Raw genomic sequence first — 21,661 nt, forward strand, 5'->3', positions numbered from 1 at the left:
ATGGAGGACCGGGATCGGGCTCTCAGTGAGGGGCCGTGGGTGGTGGCGGGGCAACTCCTCGCCATGAGCCCGTGGGTCCCTGATTTCGAGCCCGGGGATGACACGGTGAAAAGGGCGTTGGTGTGGCTCCGGTTGCCGCGACTGCCCCCGGAGTATTGGTCGACTTCGACTATTCTTCATATCGCGGCTCGGGCGGGCCAGCCGGTGGCGGTGGATGGGGTTACCGAGCAGCAGGCGGCGATGGGTTTCGCCCGAGTTAAAGTGGCGATTGATACCTCTGAACCGCTGCGGCCAGGAGTCCAGATACAGGGGAAGACGGAGGTGCGGTGGCAGCCCTTCGTCTTCGAGAACGTCCCGGTCCTCTGTCCCCGCTGTGGGCGGATGGGGCACGTGGAAGCGGCATGTCGCTTTCCGACGGAGTCCAGCGCACACAGGGAGGCGCCCCCGGTGGCAACGGAGATGGGGGGAAAGCCCGGTCCACCGACCTCGGGCGGCGGGGAGGAGGTCCAGGGGCCAGTCTATGGCCCCTGGATGGTGGCGACGCGGCAGAAAATCCCACGGGGGGATTTGCCGCCGCGGCTGGGGGTGATGACCGGACCCGATCCTGGGGCTGGGTCATCCTCGAGACGACCGCCACCTCCGGCGGATCAGTCGATTGCGCCGACTGCTCCTGTGTCCCCGGCGGACACGGAGGGCTGGCAAAAGCCAGCTAAGGTTGCGCGCCGCCGGTCGCCACTGGCGGCGGAGGGGGAAGGGCTATACTTGGCCCCTCCTCCCGGCCCTTTTCAGGTCGACCCGGCCGACTGGCTTGGGGACGACTTGCTCGAGCCAGAAGACTCGGCACCGAGTCAGGGGGTTACCCCTCCGCGAGCAGACCCGGGGCTGAGTCAGGGGCTCGCCCTGCCGCGGGCTGAGCCGGGGCCTAGTGGATCAGCTACGGCCCGGGCCCAGTCACAGAAGAGGCCCAGGCCGATAGCGGGCCAGGGCCCACAACGGGGCCCAGGAATGATGGCCCTGCCGGCCCGCGCGCATTCCGCGGTGGGCCAGCGGGCTGATATGGTGCCGGCCCAATGCACCCTGGCCCAGGGGACGGGGCGCCGAGGTCGCGGGCCGGCGGGTGCGACCCGGGGCGCGCCCGCAGCGCGGGGCGCGCCTCGTGCCCGCTCAGCTCCGGGCCTGCGGGCTTCCCCAGCGATGGGGGAGCGGGCCCGGGACCTGTTGGGCCAGGCCGTCCTGGCCGAGGGGGCTGAGGACGGCCCGCGAGCCCAGGGCCCACACACCCAGGGCACGGGGGATCTGCGGGTGTTTCTATGTGCGGGCCCAGAGGCTCAGGTTCTGGTGGGCGATCAGTCTCAGTCCGACCTGGGTATGGGGGTCCAGGTTGCGCCAGACCAGCAGGCCGACGGCGAGACGATCCCAGTCTTCCAGTTTGGCCCTCTGCCCTCGGACTCGGGTCAGCAAGTGGATGCGGCCGTAGGCGGACATGAGGCGGGGGGCCGATCCGCTCCTTTCGCGGAGGCCGAGCCACTACTACTGGGAGGGGGTACGGACCTACCCACTGTTGTGCAGCGCGTTAGGGCAGCAGTCATGAGTGTTGCTCTCTCTGCGCACGGGGGGAGGAGGAGCGGGGCAGTCGGGGAGTTTCGAGCTCTGTCCCTATCTGAAGCACAGGGAGACCCCCCTTCTCCGAAAGCTCCGCGGGACCACCTATCACTAGTCTTCGGCCGGAGGAGTTTATTGCACAAAAACGCCGGGACGCTGGCTCCCGCAGAGGGAAGCCCAAGGGCGTTGAGCCTATGGCTGTCCCTGTGACCCTAGGGGAGGATGGGTCTGAGGCCGACTATGTAGACTGTGACCCATGATGATTTTAGCTTGGAATTGCAGGGGGGCGGCCAAGCCGTCTTTCATGTCATCCTTTAAGCGATTAGTACAGATCCACTGTCCGGAGATCTGTTTTCTATGCGAGACTCGATTATCCGGAGAGGGACTTGGACGTTTGAGGCGACGTTTGGAGAGGGATTGGGAGACCTACGCAGTTGACTCCCGGGGGCTGTCGGGAGGCATTTTGGTCCTCTGGAGGCGAGGAGTGGCGACAGTTGATGTTTTCCATAATTGTCCCCAACAGGTAGTCATGATAGTATCAGAACCGGGAGCTGCTCCGTGGGTACTGTGTGGTGTGTACGCGAGTACGGATCACAGGGTTCGGAGAGTCCTCTGGCAGGAGATCACCAACCTTACCACCCAGGGTATTCCGATAGTGGTGGTTGGTGACTTTAATTGTATCCAGGGCAAGGATGAGAAGCGGGGAGGTGCCGCCTTTACAGATAGGATGGATAGGAGGGAGTTTCGCGATTTTGTATTGCGGAACGACCTGGTAGACCTAGGTTTTTTCGGACCAAAGTTTACCTGGTGCAACAATCAGTCAGGTAGCGCTAGAGTCTGCGAGCGTTTAGATAGGGCTTTTGCATCCCCAGATTGGGTCCTCCTGTTCCCTACTTCCCGGGTCAGTCATCTGCCCCGGATTGCCTCAGACCACTGCCCCTTGCTTCTATCCACCTCATCGGTACATGCCCACCATAGCCCCTTCCGCTTTGAAAAGGTTTGGCTATCATACCCCCAGTCGTGGGACGTAGTTCGTGATGCGTGGCGTACTCCGGTGCGTGGTGATGCCATGCAGCAGGTTTCGCGCCAACTGGAGTTGACTAAGAGGCGCCTCCGCCGTTGGAATCGTGAGGTTGTGGGCGACATATTCCGGCGATTGGAGGGGGTAGAGTCCTCGATTGCGGAGTTGCAGAGGAGAGAAGACCTAGGGGGTGTGCTCCCGGAGGACGATATGTCCGACCTCCGGGGATTGCTAGCGACTCACCATTCACTGCTACGGCAGCATGAGATCTTCTGGCGACAGAAATCCCGTGTGCAGTGGGTGAGCGAGGGCGATCGCAATACCAGTTTCTTCCATCGGTCGACGGTTATTCGGAGGCAGCGGAGCATGATTCATTCTTTGCGAGATGAGTCTGCCACCGGGTGGAGGGCGAGCAGGCGGTCCGACAGACCTTATTTGACTTTTTCCGCGCCAGATGGACGGAGGATGAGGAGGCCAGTGATGGTTACCGCCCCTTGAGGGTGGAGACGGCTATTGGTGATGTTGAGAGGGCATCCCTGATCCGATCGGTGTTGGCACAGGAGGTGCAGGAGGCAGTTTGGGCGCTGGCAGCAGACAAGGCCCCAGGGCCCGACGGTTTTCCACCTTTTTTCTTTCGACAGTACTGGGGCATTATCCGTCGAGGTGTGGTGGACGCTATCCAGTGTTTCTTTTCCCGGGCTGCTATGCTTGAGGACTGGAAGGCCACTTTCGTTACGCTTATACCGAAGCGTCCGGATGCGGTTGAGCCTAGTCATTTCAGGCCCATTAGCTTGTGCACGACCTTATATAAGGTTGTGGCAAGAATAATGGTGGACAGGATTAAGCCCCTTTTGCCAGGCATCATTAGCCATGAGCAGGGGGCGTTTGTAGCTGGTAGAAACATCTCACACAATGTTTTGTTGGCTCAGGAGATGATGTGGGATCTTCAGAGAGCACCGAAGCGGCGCAGCTTGATGGCCATCAAACTGAATATGGAGAGGGCTTATGATAGGGTCAGGTGGAGTTTTCTTGAGCAGGCACTGGAGGCATACGGTTTTCACAGACAGTGGATTGGATGGGTCATGGGGTGCGTACGGGGACCAAAGTTCTCTCTCTTGGTCAACGGCACGCCCTCACTGTTCTTCGAGTCCACATTGGGGCTACGGCAGGATACTTGTTTATCATTTGTACTGATATCTTGTCACGAGCTCTGCAGAGAGTTTGCGCCAGCCGGGAGCTGGTGCCGTACAGTCCAGCACTGGGGGCCCGACCCCTTTTCCATTTATTCTTTGCTGATGATTGCCTTCTTCTGACCAGGGCACGAGTGGCTGAGGCACGGGTTCTTCGTAGGGTGGTGACGGACTATTGCATGCCGTCTGGCCAGAGAGTGAACTTCCGAAAGTCAGCTATTACCTTCAATCCCAGCACGGAGTCCAGAGTCCGACAGGAGATCCGGGGGATACTGCAGATACCAGAGCAGGAGGGGACGCTGACCTACCTGGGAGTCCCCATCATTGGCCGGCGGCCACGAGTGGCAGAGTGCTCGGGCCTGGTGCAGCAGGTACAGAGCAGGCTTGAGGGATGGAGAGCGTCTTCCCTATCCATGATGGGGAGACTGACTTTGATTAGATCAGTGTTGGGATCCATACCATTGTATCTCATGGCCAACACTGTGATGCCAAAGACGACCCTGTTGAGGATTGAGCGTCTTCTTCGGAGCTTCTTGTGGGGATCACACGGTGGGGGCCATAGAGTGCATTTGGTGGCTTGGGAGCAGGTTTGCCGTCCTATTAGTAAGGGTGGTCTCGGGGTGCAGTATCTGATGGAGAGGCGCGAGGCTCTCATCGCTCGGCATGCAGTTCGGTTTCTACTTGAGCCACATAGCCTTTGGAGTCAGGTGATGGTAGCCCGATATGGTCGAGGGGGCCTAGAGGGGGCATGGAGGGGTCGCCGAGTCTCTTTCATGTGGCGTGAGATTGGGAGGTACCTGCCGACTGCATTAGCGAGCACCAGGTGGCTGATAGGCGACGGCCGGAGCATTGACGTGACCAGTGAGCCATGGGTGGACACCCTGCCATTGAGGAGTTGGCCGACCATGGTTGATGTAGAGGCAGTAGAGGGACTACGGGTCAGTGATCTTTTGGCAGCAGGTGGAGCAGAGTGGGATGATGCCAGACTTCGACAGCTATTTGGGGTACACCTCGCAGCGAGGATCCGGTCCCTTCCGTTACCAGGATGTGGGGGGCGGGATGTTAGGGTATGGGGCACATCGAGCCAGGCCAGTGTCAGGCTAGGAGACCTCTCCCGTGTCATCCAGTCAGAGCAGGAGAGGGGGCCGGATTGTACATGGATCTGGAGGTACGGTCTCCACCCGCGGGTAGCCCTCTTCTTATGGAAGGTGTTTTGGGATCGCCTTCCGACGAGAACAGCGCTGAGCAGGCGTGGATGGGGGATCCCTGCAGAGTGTGGGACGTGTGGAGCCGTGGAGTCGGTGGACCATGTGCTCTTTCAGTGTATATGGGCGAGATTGACATGGCAGTGGACCGGGATCCCGCAGGAGGCCCGGAGTGACAGGCCACAGTTCCTTCATATGATACGGCAGTGGCTACCCAGTTCGAGGACGTGTCAGGAGGCCATTAGAGCGACTTGCACAGCGCACCAGATTTGGCTGGCAAGAAACGCTCGTACTCTCGGTGAGCGCAGGGTGTCACCGGGGTTTGCTGCGGAGCTTGCTCGTGTTCAGGCTTCAGAGATTGTACCCACCACCTCTTCAGATAGACCTTTGATAGCTCGGGACACCTGGGCCCCCCCTCTGCTTCGACAGCCCACCAGATGGTGTTTTTCACCTGGGAGCCCCCACCCCCGAGTTTCCTCAAGGTTAATTTTGACGGGTCGGTGCTGGACGGCGGCACGCGGGGTGGTGCAGGCTTTATCATACGAGGCCCGCACTCCAGAGTAGTTGCAGCAGGTAGCTGCCAGCTGTTTGACACGTCGATTCCGGAGGCAGAGCTTCGAGCAGCCTGGGCGGGCGTGCGCCATGCAAGGATGATCCTGCATGCCAGGTCGATCATTTTGGAGGGCGACTCCACCACGGTCATCGGATGGATTCAGAGGGGGGCGACGGGTGATGGTACAGACCACCCCTTGATCCGCGACATAGGGATGATGATGAGATATGAGAGAGCCTTTCAGGCTCAGCATGTATAGAGAAGCTAATGGGGCAGCCGACTGGGTGGCGGCCCATCACTCAGGGTACACCCTTTGGTCGGGGGAGGAGGAGCTGCCACATGCGCTCCGCGAGTTGCTGTATTTTAATTTTCTTGGATGTATTCGTACACATATTGTATGAAATACCCGCTTTCAGCAGAAAAAAAAAAAAAAGAAGAAAAAAAGAAAAAAAAAGAAAAAAAAAAAAAAGGTCCTCACAGTAGCAGCACTACAAAAGTTTCCCTGGTACAAGATAAAGAGAACTTTTTGTCAACAGGTAAAGCCTCTGCGACTGATCCATGAAAAGTCTCAACAAAGCACGAAGGATATCATTGCCCCCCCATAGTCCGACATAATGTTCTCTTTTTTTTTTCGCGCGGGTGGGGGGGACACTTTTAGTAAGTAAACTGACATTACAGGAGGAAAAATATAAAATGGAATTTTTGGAGCAAGAATTATCTCATTGATAAACTTGTAAAGAGCATTAAGATTGTGCATATCAAGTTCGTTTTTCTGATGACTAGTTCTTTTGTCAGTATAATACCTTCTGTTGATAATTCTTGTCGTTAACACATTTACATAGGAAGGGAAAAGAAAATAAATTCTCCTATATCCACCCAAAACATAAAACACCAAGTAAATAAAATTCATTTCAACAAAACCTTTATTAGCTCGTACTTCAGCTCTCCTTTCTTGCTTATTCTTTTTATCTAAGCTCTGCCCGACTTAAGCATCAAATAATCCTCCATCAAACAAGTCCCAGCAATCTCCTGATTATCTTCTTTGCTTGCAGGTCAGATTCCATGCCAACCAGCTTCATCCAAGCCGATCAATCTCCGCCATCAATGTTAGGCTTGCTAAATTATGGGTAAAACATCCAAGTGTGAAAGGATAAATATGTTATCTAGTTCCAATTGTCTTCTATTATGAAATTAGTAACTAGATTCGTACCATGCATGCCCCAAAAAATCATAGAAAATATAAAATTTAAATTATAAACTATAAATATAAAAATTTAAAGGATGGAGTTCACTCTTCAATGGCTGTACCGACATGATTTAACTTGCTTGCGAAAATCTCCTCCCGCTACCAACTTACAAAAAGAATTCTTGTTAATCATGCCACATAACACCAACATGCTTGCGCGATTCATGTGAGCCATTTTTTAGATATGACCGTGGAACCGGTGCAACCCGTATCAAGTGAGGCAGCCGTGCAAGCCAAACCATGTCATTAAGAAAAGATAACTGAGGAACATTCATACGCTGCTCCCAGCTGGCTGAGGTGACAGCTAACTCCTCACAAATCCTAAATGCTTCGGGCCCATGTGATTAAGGCGGAGGCGACGAAGGTAGCTGCGTCTGAGAAAACGGCTATTAAGAAAGAAACGAGAAGGAGCATGGAATTTATTTCTCCAGCCTGTCGTTGAAGGATATAGCTCGGAAGGCGGTGCAAAAGTAGTGGGGAGCGAGGGTGACAGATTCCACTCCGCTGCACGCTCGGTCGCCTCGTTTGAATGCACGCCCGCCGGGGTCTCTCCCCGCAGGGAAAGGACGCGTTAAAACCGCGTTTTTCTACTGCAACCACCACACCATACTCTGAGCCCTCTGTTCTTGGTAAATTAAGAAGACCGTGTTTTCTACCGCATCCACAGTAATTTGAGCCCTTCTTCTGCCGTCCCTCTCTGTGGTCGACCCACACCCCACGCTTCCCACGAGACTTGACCATCTCTTGTACGTGACCCAGCTCTGTCTTCCCCACGCCCGTTCTAATTTTGCACATTGCACGACAAGCACCATTTGCGTGGTGCCTTAACTTTTCTTGCACCGTCCTTCACCCAAGCATTCGATCGATCGTTGGGACCCCGCCTCCACATATCAATTGCCGTCTTAGGCAACCACATCGTCGCCAATTTCCCCTGGGTGACTCCGCCGCAGCACCCTATAAAAACGAGGCTTGGACAGCACGCGCAGATATGCCTCCCGGCAGCAGCACCGGAAGAACCGACGGAGATGCGCGACAAGGTTGGGAGCATCATCCGGCCCTATCTACATGAGAGGACGAGCGACAAGGTAAGGTTAAGACGGGAAGCCGCTGAGCATGACGACAAACACGTCGGCGGCGACGCCCACAGAAGCTCCGCCCGCCCCCTGAACGGCCATCACCACCACCATCCTCGGTGGCAGCCGCCGGGCGGTAGTATGATGAACGGCGGAAGCAGCAGCAGGAAGAGCAGCAAATGGACCGGTGCCCTTTTGCCTCCCAAACGCGCCTTCATCGCTAGCCTGTCGATAGAGGACGTGGCCGGGATTGCGAGGCATCATCCCCTACCCTCTCTGTTGTGCATTTCCTTGCTCTTCTTCATGGGCGTGGAGTACACCCATGGAATGGTTCCTTCCTTGGCCCCACCCGTGGACCTCGGTTTCGTCCTCACGCAGCCCCTCCACAGCCTCCTCGCCACCAGGCCCTCCCTCAACTCGGCCCTCGCCGCCCTCAACACCGTAAGTCCCTGTTCGTTCTGCTTTCAATACAAACGCATGCAGGGGTGTCAAAGGCCCCCCTCGCGCGCCATCGTCCATGGGCCGATCGCACATGTTTGAAGGACCATCGACGACGACGATGGCGGATCCGGCCAACCAACAGCTCCAGGCCTGCAGTAACCGGGTGGATGTATGAATTTTTTTTTCCTCAGGTGTTCGTGGGCATGCAGATCGCGTACATACTATGGACCTTGCTGGTGGAGGGGAGGCCGCGGCCTACCATCGCAACTCTCTTCATGTTTGCGTCAAGGGGTATACTCGGATCCGCGACCCAGCTCCCGCTGCCGCAGGTACCGAAGAAGATCGGCAACGGCCGCCATGCCGTTTCATGTCCTCCTGCTTAATTTTCCTTCTAGTTCTCATGACGCTGGCCTGCATCTCTTGCAGGGCTTCCTGGGCTCGGGTGCGGATTTCCCTGTGGGCAACGTGTCCTTCTTCCTCTTCTTCTCAGGGCATGTGGCGGCGGCGGTGATCGCGTCTCTGGACATGCGGCGGACGCGGCGGCACGGGATGGCCTGGGCCTTCGATGCCCTCAACATGCTGCAGGGGCTGCGGCTGCTCGCTTCCAGGGGCCACTACACCATCGACTTGGCCGTTGGGGTCGGAGCTGGCTTCCTCTTTGACATCCTCGCCGGGAATTACGAGGATAGCAGGAGGCATGCGGCGGCCGGCGAGTACCAGAAACCAGAACGAGTATGTTGCGCCTGCGACTGCAGCAGTGGCAGCTGCTCTTCATAGCCATTCCCATGTAATGCAGAAACCTCTCGCCTGCCTCTTCATTTCTTTTCTGCCCTCTTGTTTTTTACACATAAATAATTCCATGGCACCGAATTTCACCTCCTAAAACACCAGTCACCATTTTGTACCCCATCTTTGGATTCACTAGATCAGGAAGTCAGCATTTTTCTTTTTTTACTTCTTCTTCTAATCATATAGATATCACCAAGATGAAAACTGGTACCAAGCCAGCTTAGCTTCTAATGAGGTGGGAAGCAGCATTACATCGAGGTTTAAGTCAAGATTGTCAGCTGAGCTGAAGGATAGATCCCAAAGCGCTAGGATAGCTCATGTAATAGCGAGCTTGGATCCATGCATCCTGGGACAGGGTTCAGCTAGCAGCGATCTCCATGTAGATATAACTAGGATAGGGAAGAGGTCAGCATCCATTTATGAGGATGATGTCCCTGCTCTCTCTCATTCTTTTAGATTCTTGCATTTGATGAAAAATGAGAAGGGGTTCACTTACTTGATCAGAGTACGAGCTGCCAATTGCACAGCTTACAATCACATTGCTTGAATGTGGAAAGGTTGCTCTGTCGCAGGCGCCTTCTGCGCACTCAATTTTTTCTGCCAGACTCTGCATGCAAGTTGCATTAACCTTCTTACTGCCAATTCTACTTCAAAATTCCTACACTTTACCGAATGGTGTATTGAAAAAAAAAAAAGAAAGGTAATGCGTCAATTGAAAGGCAAGCGATCTACAACTTGAAATGAGGGAATATGGCCTTGATTACTGGCACTATTAGAGCTATATAGACAAACCCCAGGAAAACCATCACGAATCATAGAAGTTCTTTCGGGTAGATTGTTATTTGCAATGGATGAGATTGACGGTTCTCCAAATGCTTTCAAACAATTGTTAGTCACCTCTCTGTGTTGAGTATGTTTGTATTTTGATTTAGGTTACCCTCTATTTTGAGCAGGTTTACAATTAGTTTAGATTCAAAGTATGGCTATGCTGTGCTTTAGCTCTGTAAAGGATGGCTGGATGTCCTTGTGGCCTAATTTATGCATTGCAGGTGATATGAAAAATATTCATTTAGGAAATTTGAGAAGGGATATCAAAATGCCTTGCCATCAGTCAACAGTGACCTGCAACAACCACCACAATTAAGAGGCACCTTCCATATTATTATGGCATTGTAGATAGCCTACTGCAATGAAGAGAATAAGCTAGCCTGAAGAAATGGATATTTGTGGAGGATATTAGCAATTGATATTAAATTGATCATGATTTCTGCACCATTATCACATCAAAGACATTTTTTTTACAGGTACCACATTATAGGCATGCAACTAGAAGAGAAAAAGGAACTGAAACGTAACAAACAAGCAGCACAGTAAGTGCACCTACTGTGGATCAAAAGTGACTGTGGTCCCTTGAAAGGATGTTCCTAAATGTTTAGAGCCTGAATGTTAAATCCATGACCCAAAAGCATCATGTATCATTAGGTCGGCATAACAGCACATATCATCAAACTAACATAACGATGTCTATCACCCCAAAAAACAGAGTTAGTACTGTAGGGGGGAGAGAAAGAACTTAACTCCAATCAGAAGATGACCTTGATATACAAGTTGGAAGTAAAAGAAGGCCTTGATCTACGAATCTTATTTGTGATCTGTAACATTCTTCCTCTTCTTGTATAAACTGATTTGAACTTCCCTCAAGTCTAATCCATTACCATCTGATCAAGCTCAAACTCTGTTCCTCATTACTCTTCTTTTTCTTTTGTAGAATGGACGAATTAATTATTTAAAAAATGAAATATTTTTACAAAGCTGCAGAAGCTATGTAGAAAAATCTCATAATATAAATTTAGTATGGTTAGCCATATAGCTCCCCATCCAATCTGCACCCAATTACTTACCAACTCGATGCATAGCGAGCCTATCAAGTCCATGTTCAAATCCAACACTTGATTCATCGAGTCAACTTCATCAGCTCGACGCACCACGGCCACCATGACTCAACCATCAGCATTCACACCGCTTGCTCGGAAACAGGGAGTTTGAGCTCAACCAAAACAGCGCCTTGATATACAAGTCGGAACTCGATTCAATTAAAAGTTTAAGTGACTAGTATATCAATCTATCTAGCTTCCACTAATTATTCCATAAGGGTCTAAATCTCACACATGATCCTCGGCAGTTACAAAGAGTATTAGAGCTTAATTTAGAGTAAGTTCAGCCCTCTCAGTGCTAGGATGAATAATGCGGCAAGTCTTATACTTGGAGTGGGCAACGTGAGCATAGTGCTTGCTAGAATCAGTGGAGGCTAGTAGATTCCAAGGTCTGATTCATTTTACATACAGATTAGACATTCTATGTTAGCTATTCAGATACATGACAAAATTAGGTATCGATATAATTGTTTTAAAGCCAGGATAATAATCACCTCAGCCACCCACTGGATGAAAGATTTTTTTGAAAAGGAATAAACTTGCACATATTCACATAGCATTCATCCATAGATTTTGGATAGGGTAATACTCATCAATTATCTACGTGTTTGCAGAAAAACAATAAGCCTTACAGGGGCTCTCCTTCCCTCCCTCCCCTCCCCTCCAATTCAAAAGCATTAAGGAGGAGGAGGTTCTATCATTTAATTGGTCAAACAATGTTCTAATCAACTAATCTCCCCTCCAATTCAAAAAACTGTAAAGAAGGAGAGTGTTCTGGCATTCAATTGGTCAGACAATGTTCTCGCATGCCGTGGTGCAACCACAACTGCAGGCTATCAGAACTGTCGGTTGTTAGGACTGTCAGTCCTTTTCGACACGTGTTGATTGTTCTCCTTGGCTGATGGCTTTTTCTCGATCGAGACCGAAGTCAATCACCTCAGTTGGTTGGCTGCTCGGTTGAGACTAAAGTTGTTATCCTCGTTTTATGCCTGAGATCAATGCGGTAGGTTTGGCCTGAGTCGAGGTGTCCAATATTTCCTCCGGTCACCCAAGAGGCAAATGGGTTGGATGAGCCCGGGGCTATAGTTTTAAATTTATTCGATCAGACCCATCTCAAGATTTTATGCACGTATGAATGTCAGGCCCGGTCCAGGTTGACACCGTGGCCCGACCCATAAATCTACAGTTAGTATGTATACATTTATATGACGTACGTGTTTGAATAAAGTGTATAACTCCCTATTTTTTCTGGTACGACAACTATTTATAAAGATTTTGTAGATGAAAACAAAGTAGTGGTTTTATTTTTCAAAAAAAAGAAAACAACAACAAAAGAACCTCATAATTAGGAAACAGAAAGAATGACAACATACCGGGCCGGCGTAGCCTCCAATCTGACCCTTCCTCATCGGCTTGGGTTCGGGTCGCATTCATTGGTTTTAAATCGGGCTGGGCTCGTCACTGTTGTGAACCGGCCCATTTACACTACCAACTCCATAGCACTCTCCACGTCTCGTCTTATCACATTCCTCGCCGTAGGCTTTTCCCGAACTACATACTCAGCCGCAAAACCACGTCTTCCGCCTTCCACCAAAATCGTCCTCCAAAATCCTTAAAAGAGGATGGCGTCGTGGTGGCTGTACCGCCTCCGCTGGTGGTTGGTGGACCACCCAGCAATCGCCGGCTTCGAATGGCGTCCCAACGAGACCCCCGGCGCCTCCGTACCCTTCGTCGCCGGCATCGTCCTCTCCTACCTCTCCCTCACCCTCCTTCTCCACCGCCGCCTCCTCCCCCTCCCCTCCCCCTCCGCCGCCGCCCTCCGCCTCGCCTCTTCCGCCCACAACCTCATCCTCTTCCTAGTCTCCGCGGCCATGGCGGCCGGCTGCGCCCTCTCCGCCCTCGCCCAGGCTCCCTCCCCCCGCTGGATATTCTGCTTCCCTCCCTCCTTCTCCACCCGTGCCGCCGCTGGTCCCGTCTTCTTCTGGGCCCACATCTTCTACTTCTCCAAGATCTACGAGCTCCTCGACACCCTCCTCATCCTTCTCGCCGGCGGACGCCGCCTGACCTTCCTCCACGTCTACCACCACGCCGGCGTCATCGTGATGTGCTACATCTGGCTGGCGGCGGCGCAGTCGCTGGTTCCTGTGGCGCTGGTGACGAACGCCGGGGTGCACGTGGTGATGTACGCGTACTATCTGTCGAGCAGCGCCGGGTGGCGGTGGCGGCCGCGGTGGAAGCGGGCGGTGACGGAGCTTCAGATCGCGCAGTTCGTGTTCAGCTTCGCCGTGTCGGTGGTGTTCCTCTGGTACCATTTCGCCGGCGGCGGGTGTAGCGGGATGAACGGGTGGCTCTTCAACGCCGTCTTCAACGCCTCGCTCCTCGCCCTCTTCCTCGATTTCCACAATACCTCCTACACCGCCGGCGGCAAGAAGGGCGGCAAGAGGAAGGAGGACAAGGGCGAGTGATTGGATTCGGTTTTATTTCTTCTTATTCTGATCAGGAGGTGACGGGATACGTGCTGCGGGATTGGTGGGCTTTTCTGTGCGATGGGGACTGTGGACTTATTATTCTTTTGTTAAGCTGCTGTATTTTATGAAAGGCGTTCAAATGTGGTCCAACCGCTCCCTTTTAAGTGCGATTGAGTTTCTTATTTGCAAAAAAAGCCCACTAGGTTACATCTGCCGAGCTCTTGGGCTCGACTCCATTTGGGTTAGCGGGGTGGTCTGTGGGCTCTGAGTTGTGGGCTGGACTGGTTATTGGGCTTCTCTTGTCTATCCTCTCATTTGTTGCCCATTGGTATGTTTTCTTCCTTTTGGTTATTAATGTTACAAATTGCACATTAGAGTGCAGATTAATAGAGAACCAAGAGATTTGGTAAAGCCTTGACGAAGATAAGGAACTTGCAGGACAGGATATGGCAACTAAAGCAGACTCGTTCTCTTATCTCACATTGTCAGAAAGCCTGATTGTTGGCTGGTCGCGTTGCTTCCTCTTGCTTTTAAAATAAAGCAGTATGCCATTGCTGTAATTCGACAGCAATCTGAACATCGATATCTTGATGGCATTTTGATGAAATAAAACCAAATTAGGGCTTGTTGGGATTAGACCGGATTTTCTATAGAAATCGGGTATGTTAGCCTGTCCAGCCCATTTTTTTTCTAGACGCCTATCCTAGTCTTGGCCTAAATCCTATTTATATGGTTTTGTTATCCCACAGGATTTTGACTAGAGAGGGATTTAGTTGATATGGGTCTTATTTAGAGGCCCATCGATAGCTTGTCTAACCTAAGATATCCCAAATAGGAAAATAGCTTCTTCTTTTTTTCTTTTTTTTTTTGGTACAACGGCGGCTCACACTTTATGGATGTGAATGCAGCCAACAAAATTAGAAAACAAAAGATCAGATAAAAAAACGGGCACTGTGTTACGATTCGTCCATACAAAACCTCCAGAATGGTGAGCCGCATATGCAGCAACTTAATCAACTGCACCGTTTGCTTTTCTGTAGACATGCGTAACTATAAGAAGAGGAAAGCTGCACTAACAACTTCTTGGAGATCTCTCCTGAAAAAGTGAATTACAAAGAGAGGAACATGACATTGCATATGGGCATGCCAGCTAAATTATCCATCGGTGACTTAACCTTCATTCTGCATCAGGCTATATTATGTTTCATTTCAGAAATATGAGAACTTTTATACACTAGATGTGAATCAAGTATAAGCTAACGAAAGCTTGTAGCATTAGAACCGAAGATGGAGGAACCCTGGCTTACCTGAACCGAAGATGGGCAGATTCAAGGGTAGAAATGGGAGTAACAGCTTTAAACAAGTTTAAGGATAGATAAATTCTTCAAGATGGTCTCTACCTTGACCCATACTCCAAAATGTGGGCCCAACCTCAGCCAGTAATAAACTGATGATATCTAGGGTTGGCCCAACGAGCTACAAGTGAGCTCGGTCTGGCCCAGGTTGGCATTGGAAATTTTTTTGCTGATAGATCGAAGACGTATCACAAATCTTTTCTTCAATATTTTTTTTCACATACTTAAAATATGAAAGAAAATTAATGCTGACAAAAAGAGATCTAGGATTAGTCATCAAGTAAAAGTGGAAAAGAACACATGATAATCTAGAATATGACATCTACTCCAACTTTTCTCTTCAATATATTTGTTCATTCTCTTATCAAGTAACTGCACAACCTTCCATCCCATCAAAAGAGAATGGACATTCTTCCTAATCACCCAGATCAACTTTTAAGTAGCCCAAAAACCACAGCACTATAATCACTATCTTAGAGGCCTAAGATGGCTTTGGGGGTTTCTTGAGCCCATGGTGATTCGTTGGTTTGGAGGCTGAAGCAAAATCCAACCAATGACTACTGCAATTGCGAAAAATCATAGTCTAAACATTTTTATTTCAACTAATCCTCGCGGTTTGTAAATCTGGGTGAGCATTTACCACCTCTATGAAAAAAGGTGGAAAAATCTTATCCAAGACAGTTTATATTGGCCTGGCCAAGATAATAAAGTTTGGGATTTTATGACATTGTATTGGCAATAAACCCAATACCTTGTCTAACATGAACTGAGGCCAAATCCTTGATTCTGTACATTTCATAAAATGTCAGCACTTTTCACAAGACTAAAGCTTACTGCTGTACCCATTATAATAAGATTATAGTTATAAGATCATTTGTCCCATATTACATGTGTTTGGTGCTCTTTTTTTATTTTTGAGAACATTTAATGGAGCTTTCTTATCACCAACCCTCCTGTCCCTCCCCTGCTTCCTTGTAAGAAGCACACAAGAACCAAAAAAAAAAAAAATGCTGATAAGTACACAAGAACGAAAAAAATGAAGATATCACTTGATACGGCCACCTCCACACTAGTACTTGGACATGTCTAGTAATTAATGTACTTAACTGTTGAATATATGACTTTTGTCTAGCATCAACAATGGTATTGTTCGTAAAGGAATGCCACCTACATTGAGGAATGAGAAATTCTATGTTAAAGATGATGTGCATTCAAGTTCTTTTAAGAAATTTTTTATCTCAAAAAAATGTCCAAAGTTTAGCTCGAGTTGGTGTTTCCACAGACTTGCAATAAGATTATCAGTGAGGAGAAACTGCATATAATAAAGAGCCATGATGCTGTTGTTCAGATATAAACTTATATACTACACAAATAGCTGTTGCTCGAGCCACCTTTATGAAATAAGATGAAAGGAGGGGAAGAATCTGATTCATGTTAATTACTGCATCTATTAGAATGGCTTTGCAAGGTTTCTCCGAACTTATATTTCAAACAAATTTAAATTTCGTTGTACATCATAAGTGGCTCCGAGAAACAAACTAGAGAAAGGTGGATTTGAGAGTTCAATATGCAATATAATCAGGGTTAGAAATGAGTTTGGACCCTACTGCCGCTGTTTCTCCCGCACCACCACCGCCACCACCCCATCACGGTCACCTCGGTGGCTGCGGCTGCCGCACTACTATGATTCTGGCCCTATATCGTTGCCTCGCCCTGCATGCCCCCTTCGACAAGCCTCCGCCGCCAATTCTCCTACAAACGCCGCCTCCTTCTCCCCCTCCCACAAGCCTTATTAGCCAGGGCTGGTTTGTCTTCATCTTTTACGACGCTCTCCTCTCCGATCAAGAGCTAAAGCTCATGGATTTCGGCTCCTTCCAAGGGGAGTGCGAGTTCCAGAACGAGCTCGCCCTCGCCGCCTCCATCTACACCACTTCCTCGACGTCGTCTCCGAGGCCGTCCTCACCCACACCCCACCTTCTAGTTGCTCTCGCCCCGCCTATATCTCCAGGAAAGGAAGGGTTTCAAGAAAAAAAAATCTTTTGAAAAATAACAGAAAAGGGAGGCCAGCAAGAGAAAGGGCGGGCTTAGTTCAGCCGAGTCAGAACAGGAGGAAAAAAAGAAAAAGAAAAATTACTTTCCCATCCCTCCAAAGACTCAACTCTAACTGGAGGTCACTGTTGACCAAAACTCTTACTTTCAGTCCACTACTAAATGGTTCTCTAATTCTTGGTCCCTGAGTTACTGTTTCCTTTAAAATATAGTACCCAAAGTGCCCCAGGTTACGGCAAGTGCCCCCATGCTACCGGAAGCGGGAAAAAAAAATCTCCCGCGTATCCGTTTTCTATCCGAAACAACTCTGTTTTTCTCTACCGAAGATGCTCCCAGATAAGCTTCCCACTTCCGGCTCTTAACCTAAGATGCCCCTGGTGATCCCACGGAAGATGTTTACCGAAGATGGCTTTGGGGGAAGATTTTGAAATGGAAAAATAGGAGAAAAAATAACCTGCAATAGGATACGCATTTTGTCTCTGTCCTCTCTGTTTTATCTTTGCCATTGGAGATTCTTTGGTCAAGGAAGAGACATGCACCCATTATGATGGATACTAGATGGATAGGGAGAGAGCATGTTGAGCCTTTGTGCTGACCTAAAAATGTTGAGTCCCTCTTACTCTTTATATGTTCCCTGTTTGAGAGAATGTTGAGTCCCTCTTTCTCTGTGTGATGAGACTCTGCTTCACTATATTTCTAACTCTGTTTGCAATTCGGAATCATCTGTTCATTGCCCCCTCTTTTTTCCATTATCATAGCTTCAGAGAACACTGCTAGCTCTATTTTTATGGCCATTTGTTGTTATAATAGCGAAGCTATCATTATTTCCATCTCAAAGGACACAATTTTTAATCAGATTTTTAAGAAAATAGTTGAAAGGTGGAGACATTTATCTTCTATAATGATAGAAGTTAAGTTTTATATTCCAAATAAGTGTAGAATGCTTGTTACGCTCATGAGCGATAAGGATATTCGTGACATGCATCAAATACACGCCAACTTAAATGCCAAGGTGATCGAGATAGTTGTTACTCATTCTCCAACCTTGATCAAAAGTGTTGCTGTGGTAACTGAGAGGTATTCCATATTTGAAATTTTAGTTTGTACAATTTAAGTGCAAAAGACTTTAATAAGTGTGCTAAAATAATGTTTATCCTATTGTATGGACAGTGGCTCATCAAATTGTGCTGAAATTAATTCGAAAGGAAATTTTTTTTCAAAGGGTAGCTCGAGCAATTTTGGTCCAGTTGTTGAAGAAACAAAATCCGCAATTAAAGAGAAGCAAGTCAAAAAAATTCGTTAAATGCTTGGAAAAACTGTATAGAGGGCGTTGGTCAGAAATTCATGAATGTGGAAACTCTACGTGACACCATTCGCAACTATTGTATTGCAAAATGCAGAAATTTTGTGTTCATGAAAAACAATCGTGAGCAAGTTACTATAGAATGTGTATATAAAGGTTGCGAATGACGCATCCATGCTTCTCGCCTTTGGAATGGTGAAAAGTTTGCAATTAAAAAAATGCACTGCAACCACAGATGTGGAGGAGGGTTGCAAATGCGGTCTCATTTAAAGGCTTCGAAACATTGGATTTCGAAAATTATTAAAGATCAACTTCAAGATATGCCGTTATATAAGCCGAGTGATATTGTAAAGGATATTCGTCGAGAATATCGTATTGAATTACCATATCATCAAGCTTAGCATGGTAAGGAGGTGGCTATGATGGATCTTTATAGTAATAGACAGCTATCTTATGACTGGATTTGCTGGTATTGCAATGCCATTCTTCAGACCAACCCCGACAGCATTGCAGAGTATGAAACAATTGAAGGTTGATTCGGACGTCTATTCATTTGTTTTCATGCTTCACTAATGGGTTTCATAAAAGGATGTTGTCCTTTGATTTTTATGGATGGCACATTTATAAAGCATAAGGATGGAGGTGTACTGCTTGGAGCCACTTTCAAAGATAGGAATGATGATATGTTTCATATAACTTATGGTATGGTAGATATAGAAAGAAAGTGATGAAAATTGAGAATCGTATTGCCGATTTTTGAAAAAAGCTATTCATAGTTGTCGTGAGTATCGTGGTCAACAGTTCACATTTATGACGGATAGACATCAGGGGATTATTAAATCAGTGCCGAAGTACTTTTCTGGTTCTTACCACTCATATTGTATCTGTCATGTGAAAAAAAAACTTCAAGAATCAGGTTTGCATTGTCATATTATGAATAATTTAAACTACAAAATATCTAAGTAATATAGCATGTGGTATATCTAATTCTTAATTGTCAATGCAGGTGCTTGTCCATTATCGTGCAACTGAGAGAAAGAGGTTGATTGATTTACTAAATGCTGCTGCCTATACTCCAAGGCTTAATGTTTTTCAAAAGCTAATTGCAAAGTTACATCAGAAGCCCCTGGTGCTACCACCTTTCTCCTACATGCAAAACCAGAGCATTGGGCAAATTCAGTATTTTCAGATCCATGCTGGGGCATTGTGACATCGAATGTGGCAGAGTCTTTTAATAGTTAAGTCATAGAGGCTCGTCATCTCGCTGTGCCTGAGATGGTTGACCATATCCGGATCCAAATAATGCAGATAATGCATGAACGACATAATCGAGGATATGGCATTCAATCCCAACTTTGTCCAAATGCTGAGAAAGTGTTGCATAAAAATGCTGAAGATGGTCGGAGATTAGCTGTGTTTACGTCCAACATAATGATATATGATGTAAAGGATACGAACTACTCATGCAAAGTTGACCTGCATATGTGCAACTGCTCTTATGGCGAGTGGCAAATCTTCTGCATGCCATGTAAGCATGCTTGTGCATGCATCGAGAAGGCCGGCAGATCATTGTACCAATTCACTGACAATTGCTTCCAAGCTGAATTGTATAGAGTAACATATGCTGAAGCAATCAATCTAATTTCTGATATGGAGAAGCCCCAAAGTGCCTCTGAAGAGATTCACATTCTACCCCCTATCAGAAAAAAGCGTCCTGACAGGCCTAAAAAGAAGAGAAGACCTTTTCAAGTGGAGTCAGTACGTGATATGAAATGTGGACGATGCGAAAAGCTTGGGCACAACAGAAGGACTTGTAATGAGGTCATCAACTAAAGAATATGGACATTATTTTGAATGTATCGAGATGTGAAACTTGTATTTTGATCTTAGTCACAGCATATTAAGTGGAAATGTCTTGTATTGATGTTAATGAAGTGCAATATAATATTGTATATGTTGATTTTTGGTTAGATTTTGATTTTAGTACTTGAAACCGGCATACAGTTAAAAAATTGTTGAAAACATTTAATGATGCACAGTTACTTGGGGAATATATATTGACACCCATTTAATCAACAGTTGGCACACCATGTGTCACATTTACAATCCTATGGCACGCAATGCGACATAGTTGTTGTTGCTCTGGAAAAATATAGTCGTTAGAGAGGAAAATGAACTAGCCGTTGTAGCTTTATCCCGTTGCCTGGCTTGCCTGCGACTTTAGCTGCTCTCTTGAATTCTCTAAAACTCTTAAGGGGTCGACTCCCTTAGTATTGGGGTCGACTCGAGCTATACAGAGGTCGACTCGTGTCCGCGTGAGGTCGATACTTAGGCTTGTGTCTTCAAAGCATTTTCTATTGTGTCAAATGTGTGCATAGAAGTTTGAAATGTGTGTATTGGATTTATATTGTCTTCGAAGCATACTTAACTGTGTGCAGATAAGAACTAAATGTGTGCCACAGGGAACAAATGTGTTCAAAGCATACTTTACTGTGTGCAGTCTATAACTAGATGTCTGCCAGACTTTAAGAAGTGCATGTGAAGCATACTCTATTGTGTGAATTATGTGCATAGAACTCTGAAATATGTGTATTGAATTTATAAAGTATCTTAGTGAACATACTTAACTGTGTGCAGAAATGTTTCAAACTATAATAAATGTCTTCCAAGCATACTTTACTGTGTGCAGATAATAACTCAAAGTGTGCCAAGCTTTAAGAAGTGTGTTCCAAGCACAGTTTTTTGTGTGAAAATAACTCTGAAGTGTGTGACAGGATAATACCTAAATGTGTGCCATGATTTAATAACTGTGTACAGACTAGATAGGAATGTGTCATATGGAGTTAACTATGTGCCAGCAAGTGAAAGGTGCGTGCCAAATCAAAAGTAGTTGTAAGTTTTGGAAATGCTATGTCACACTATGTGGATATCTGAGTTCCAACATGCACAAATTGTTGCAGTTCTTCATCCCTTCGCATCTCTATTGGTCGAACTAATTGTGGCCTTCCTTGCGAGAGAAGGTGCAACTCCTCTCTAGGTTGTAGCTTCTCGATAACCTAAAGCTAGCGAACACATAATTTTAGGAACAAGTTAAAATATTTGCAATGTAAGAAATCAACATTCAAACCTCAAATTGTTTTAAAATCTTCATAACATCGGCAATCACGTCCACCCTGCGAGGAAATGGGGTGTTGTTCCAACGTAGGAGACGTGGATACATGAATGATAGCCGATGGCTTCCAACAATGTTGTTCGCATGCTCGACAACCCATACCTGGCAAAAACCATTGCAAACATCAAATTACAAGTAAATATATATATCGTAACAATGAAATTTAAAAAAAATATTAAGATGCTTACCACTAGAGCGACCGTGCAGCCGTCCATGTATCTAGCAGATCCTTCGCCGGTGATGTTTCTTGTCTTCACACT

At 47.9% G+C, this 21,661-nt stretch overlaps 3 protein-coding genes across 3 annotated transcripts; all 3 read left to right on the forward strand.

The window, feature by feature from the left end:
- On the forward strand, positions 1–6,725 carry LOC149753503 (uncharacterized). Its single transcript, XM_089923537.1, has 5 exons — positions 1–1,059; positions 2,126–2,923; positions 3,031–3,710; positions 3,941–5,378; positions 6,624–6,725. The coding sequence occupies exons 1-5, from the start codon at positions 1–3 to the stop codon at positions 6,723–6,725; spliced, it is 4,077 nt and encodes a 1,358-aa protein (XP_089779663.1).
- A 166-nt stretch (positions 6,726–6,891) lies between these two features.
- Positions 6,892–9,285, forward strand: LOC103716009 (phosphatidylcholine:diacylglycerol cholinephosphotransferase 1-like). The gene is made up of 3 exons (XM_008803835.6): positions 6,892–8,331; positions 8,523–8,660; positions 8,758–9,285. The coding sequence occupies exons 1-3, from the start codon at positions 7,843–7,845 to the stop codon at positions 9,106–9,108; spliced, it is 978 nt and encodes a 325-aa protein (XP_008802057.3). The 5' UTR covers positions 6,892–7,842; the 3' UTR covers positions 9,109–9,285.
- A 150-nt stretch (positions 9,286–9,435) lies between these two features.
- LOC103716010 (fatty acid elongase 3-like) lies at positions 9,436–15,439 on the forward strand. Its single transcript, XM_008803836.6, has one exon. The coding sequence runs from the start codon at positions 12,677–12,679 to the stop codon at positions 13,517–13,519; it is 843 nt and encodes a 280-aa protein (XP_008802058.3). The 5' UTR covers positions 9,436–12,676; the 3' UTR covers positions 13,520–15,439.
- Positions 15,440–21,661: the final 6,222 nt, after the last annotated feature.

The sequence above is a fragment of the Phoenix dactylifera genome, chromosome 5, assembly GCF_051530095.1.
Source record: "Phoenix dactylifera cultivar Ajwa chromosome 5, Ajwa_hap1_PhDact_Kaust_v1.1, whole genome shotgun sequence".
NCBI classification, from domain to species: domain Eukaryota; kingdom Viridiplantae; phylum Streptophyta; class Magnoliopsida; order Arecales; family Arecaceae; genus Phoenix; species Phoenix dactylifera.

Bases quoted from the DNA above. Each gene is read 5' to 3' on its own strand.
- LOC149753503 (XM_089923537.1), top strand. From the start codon at position 1: ATGGAGGACCGGGATCGGGCTCTCAGTGAGGGGCCGTGGGTGGTGGCG. The intron at 2,924-3,030 runs GTGAGCGAGGGC...CACCGGGTGGAG, and splicing joins AGAAATCCCGTGTGCAGTGG to GGCGAGCAGGCGGTCCGACA. The intron at 3,711-3,940 runs GTGCGTACGGGG...TCTTCTGACCAG, and splicing joins TGGATTGGATGGGTCATGGG to GGCACGAGTGGCTGAGGCAC.
- LOC103716009 (XM_008803835.6), top strand. From the start codon at position 7,843: ATGCGCGACAAGGTTGGGAGCATCATCCGGCCCTATCTACATGAGAGG. The intron at 8,332-8,522 runs GTAAGTCCCTGT...TTTTTTCCTCAG, and splicing joins CCCTCGCCGCCCTCAACACC to GTGTTCGTGGGCATGCAGAT. The intron at 8,661-8,757 runs GTACCGAAGAAG...CATCTCTTGCAG, and splicing joins CCCAGCTCCCGCTGCCGCAG to GGCTTCCTGGGCTCGGGTGC.
- LOC103716010 (XM_008803836.6), top strand. From the start codon at position 12,677: ATGGCGTCGTGGTGGCTGTACCGCCTCCGCTGGTGGTTGGTGGACCAC.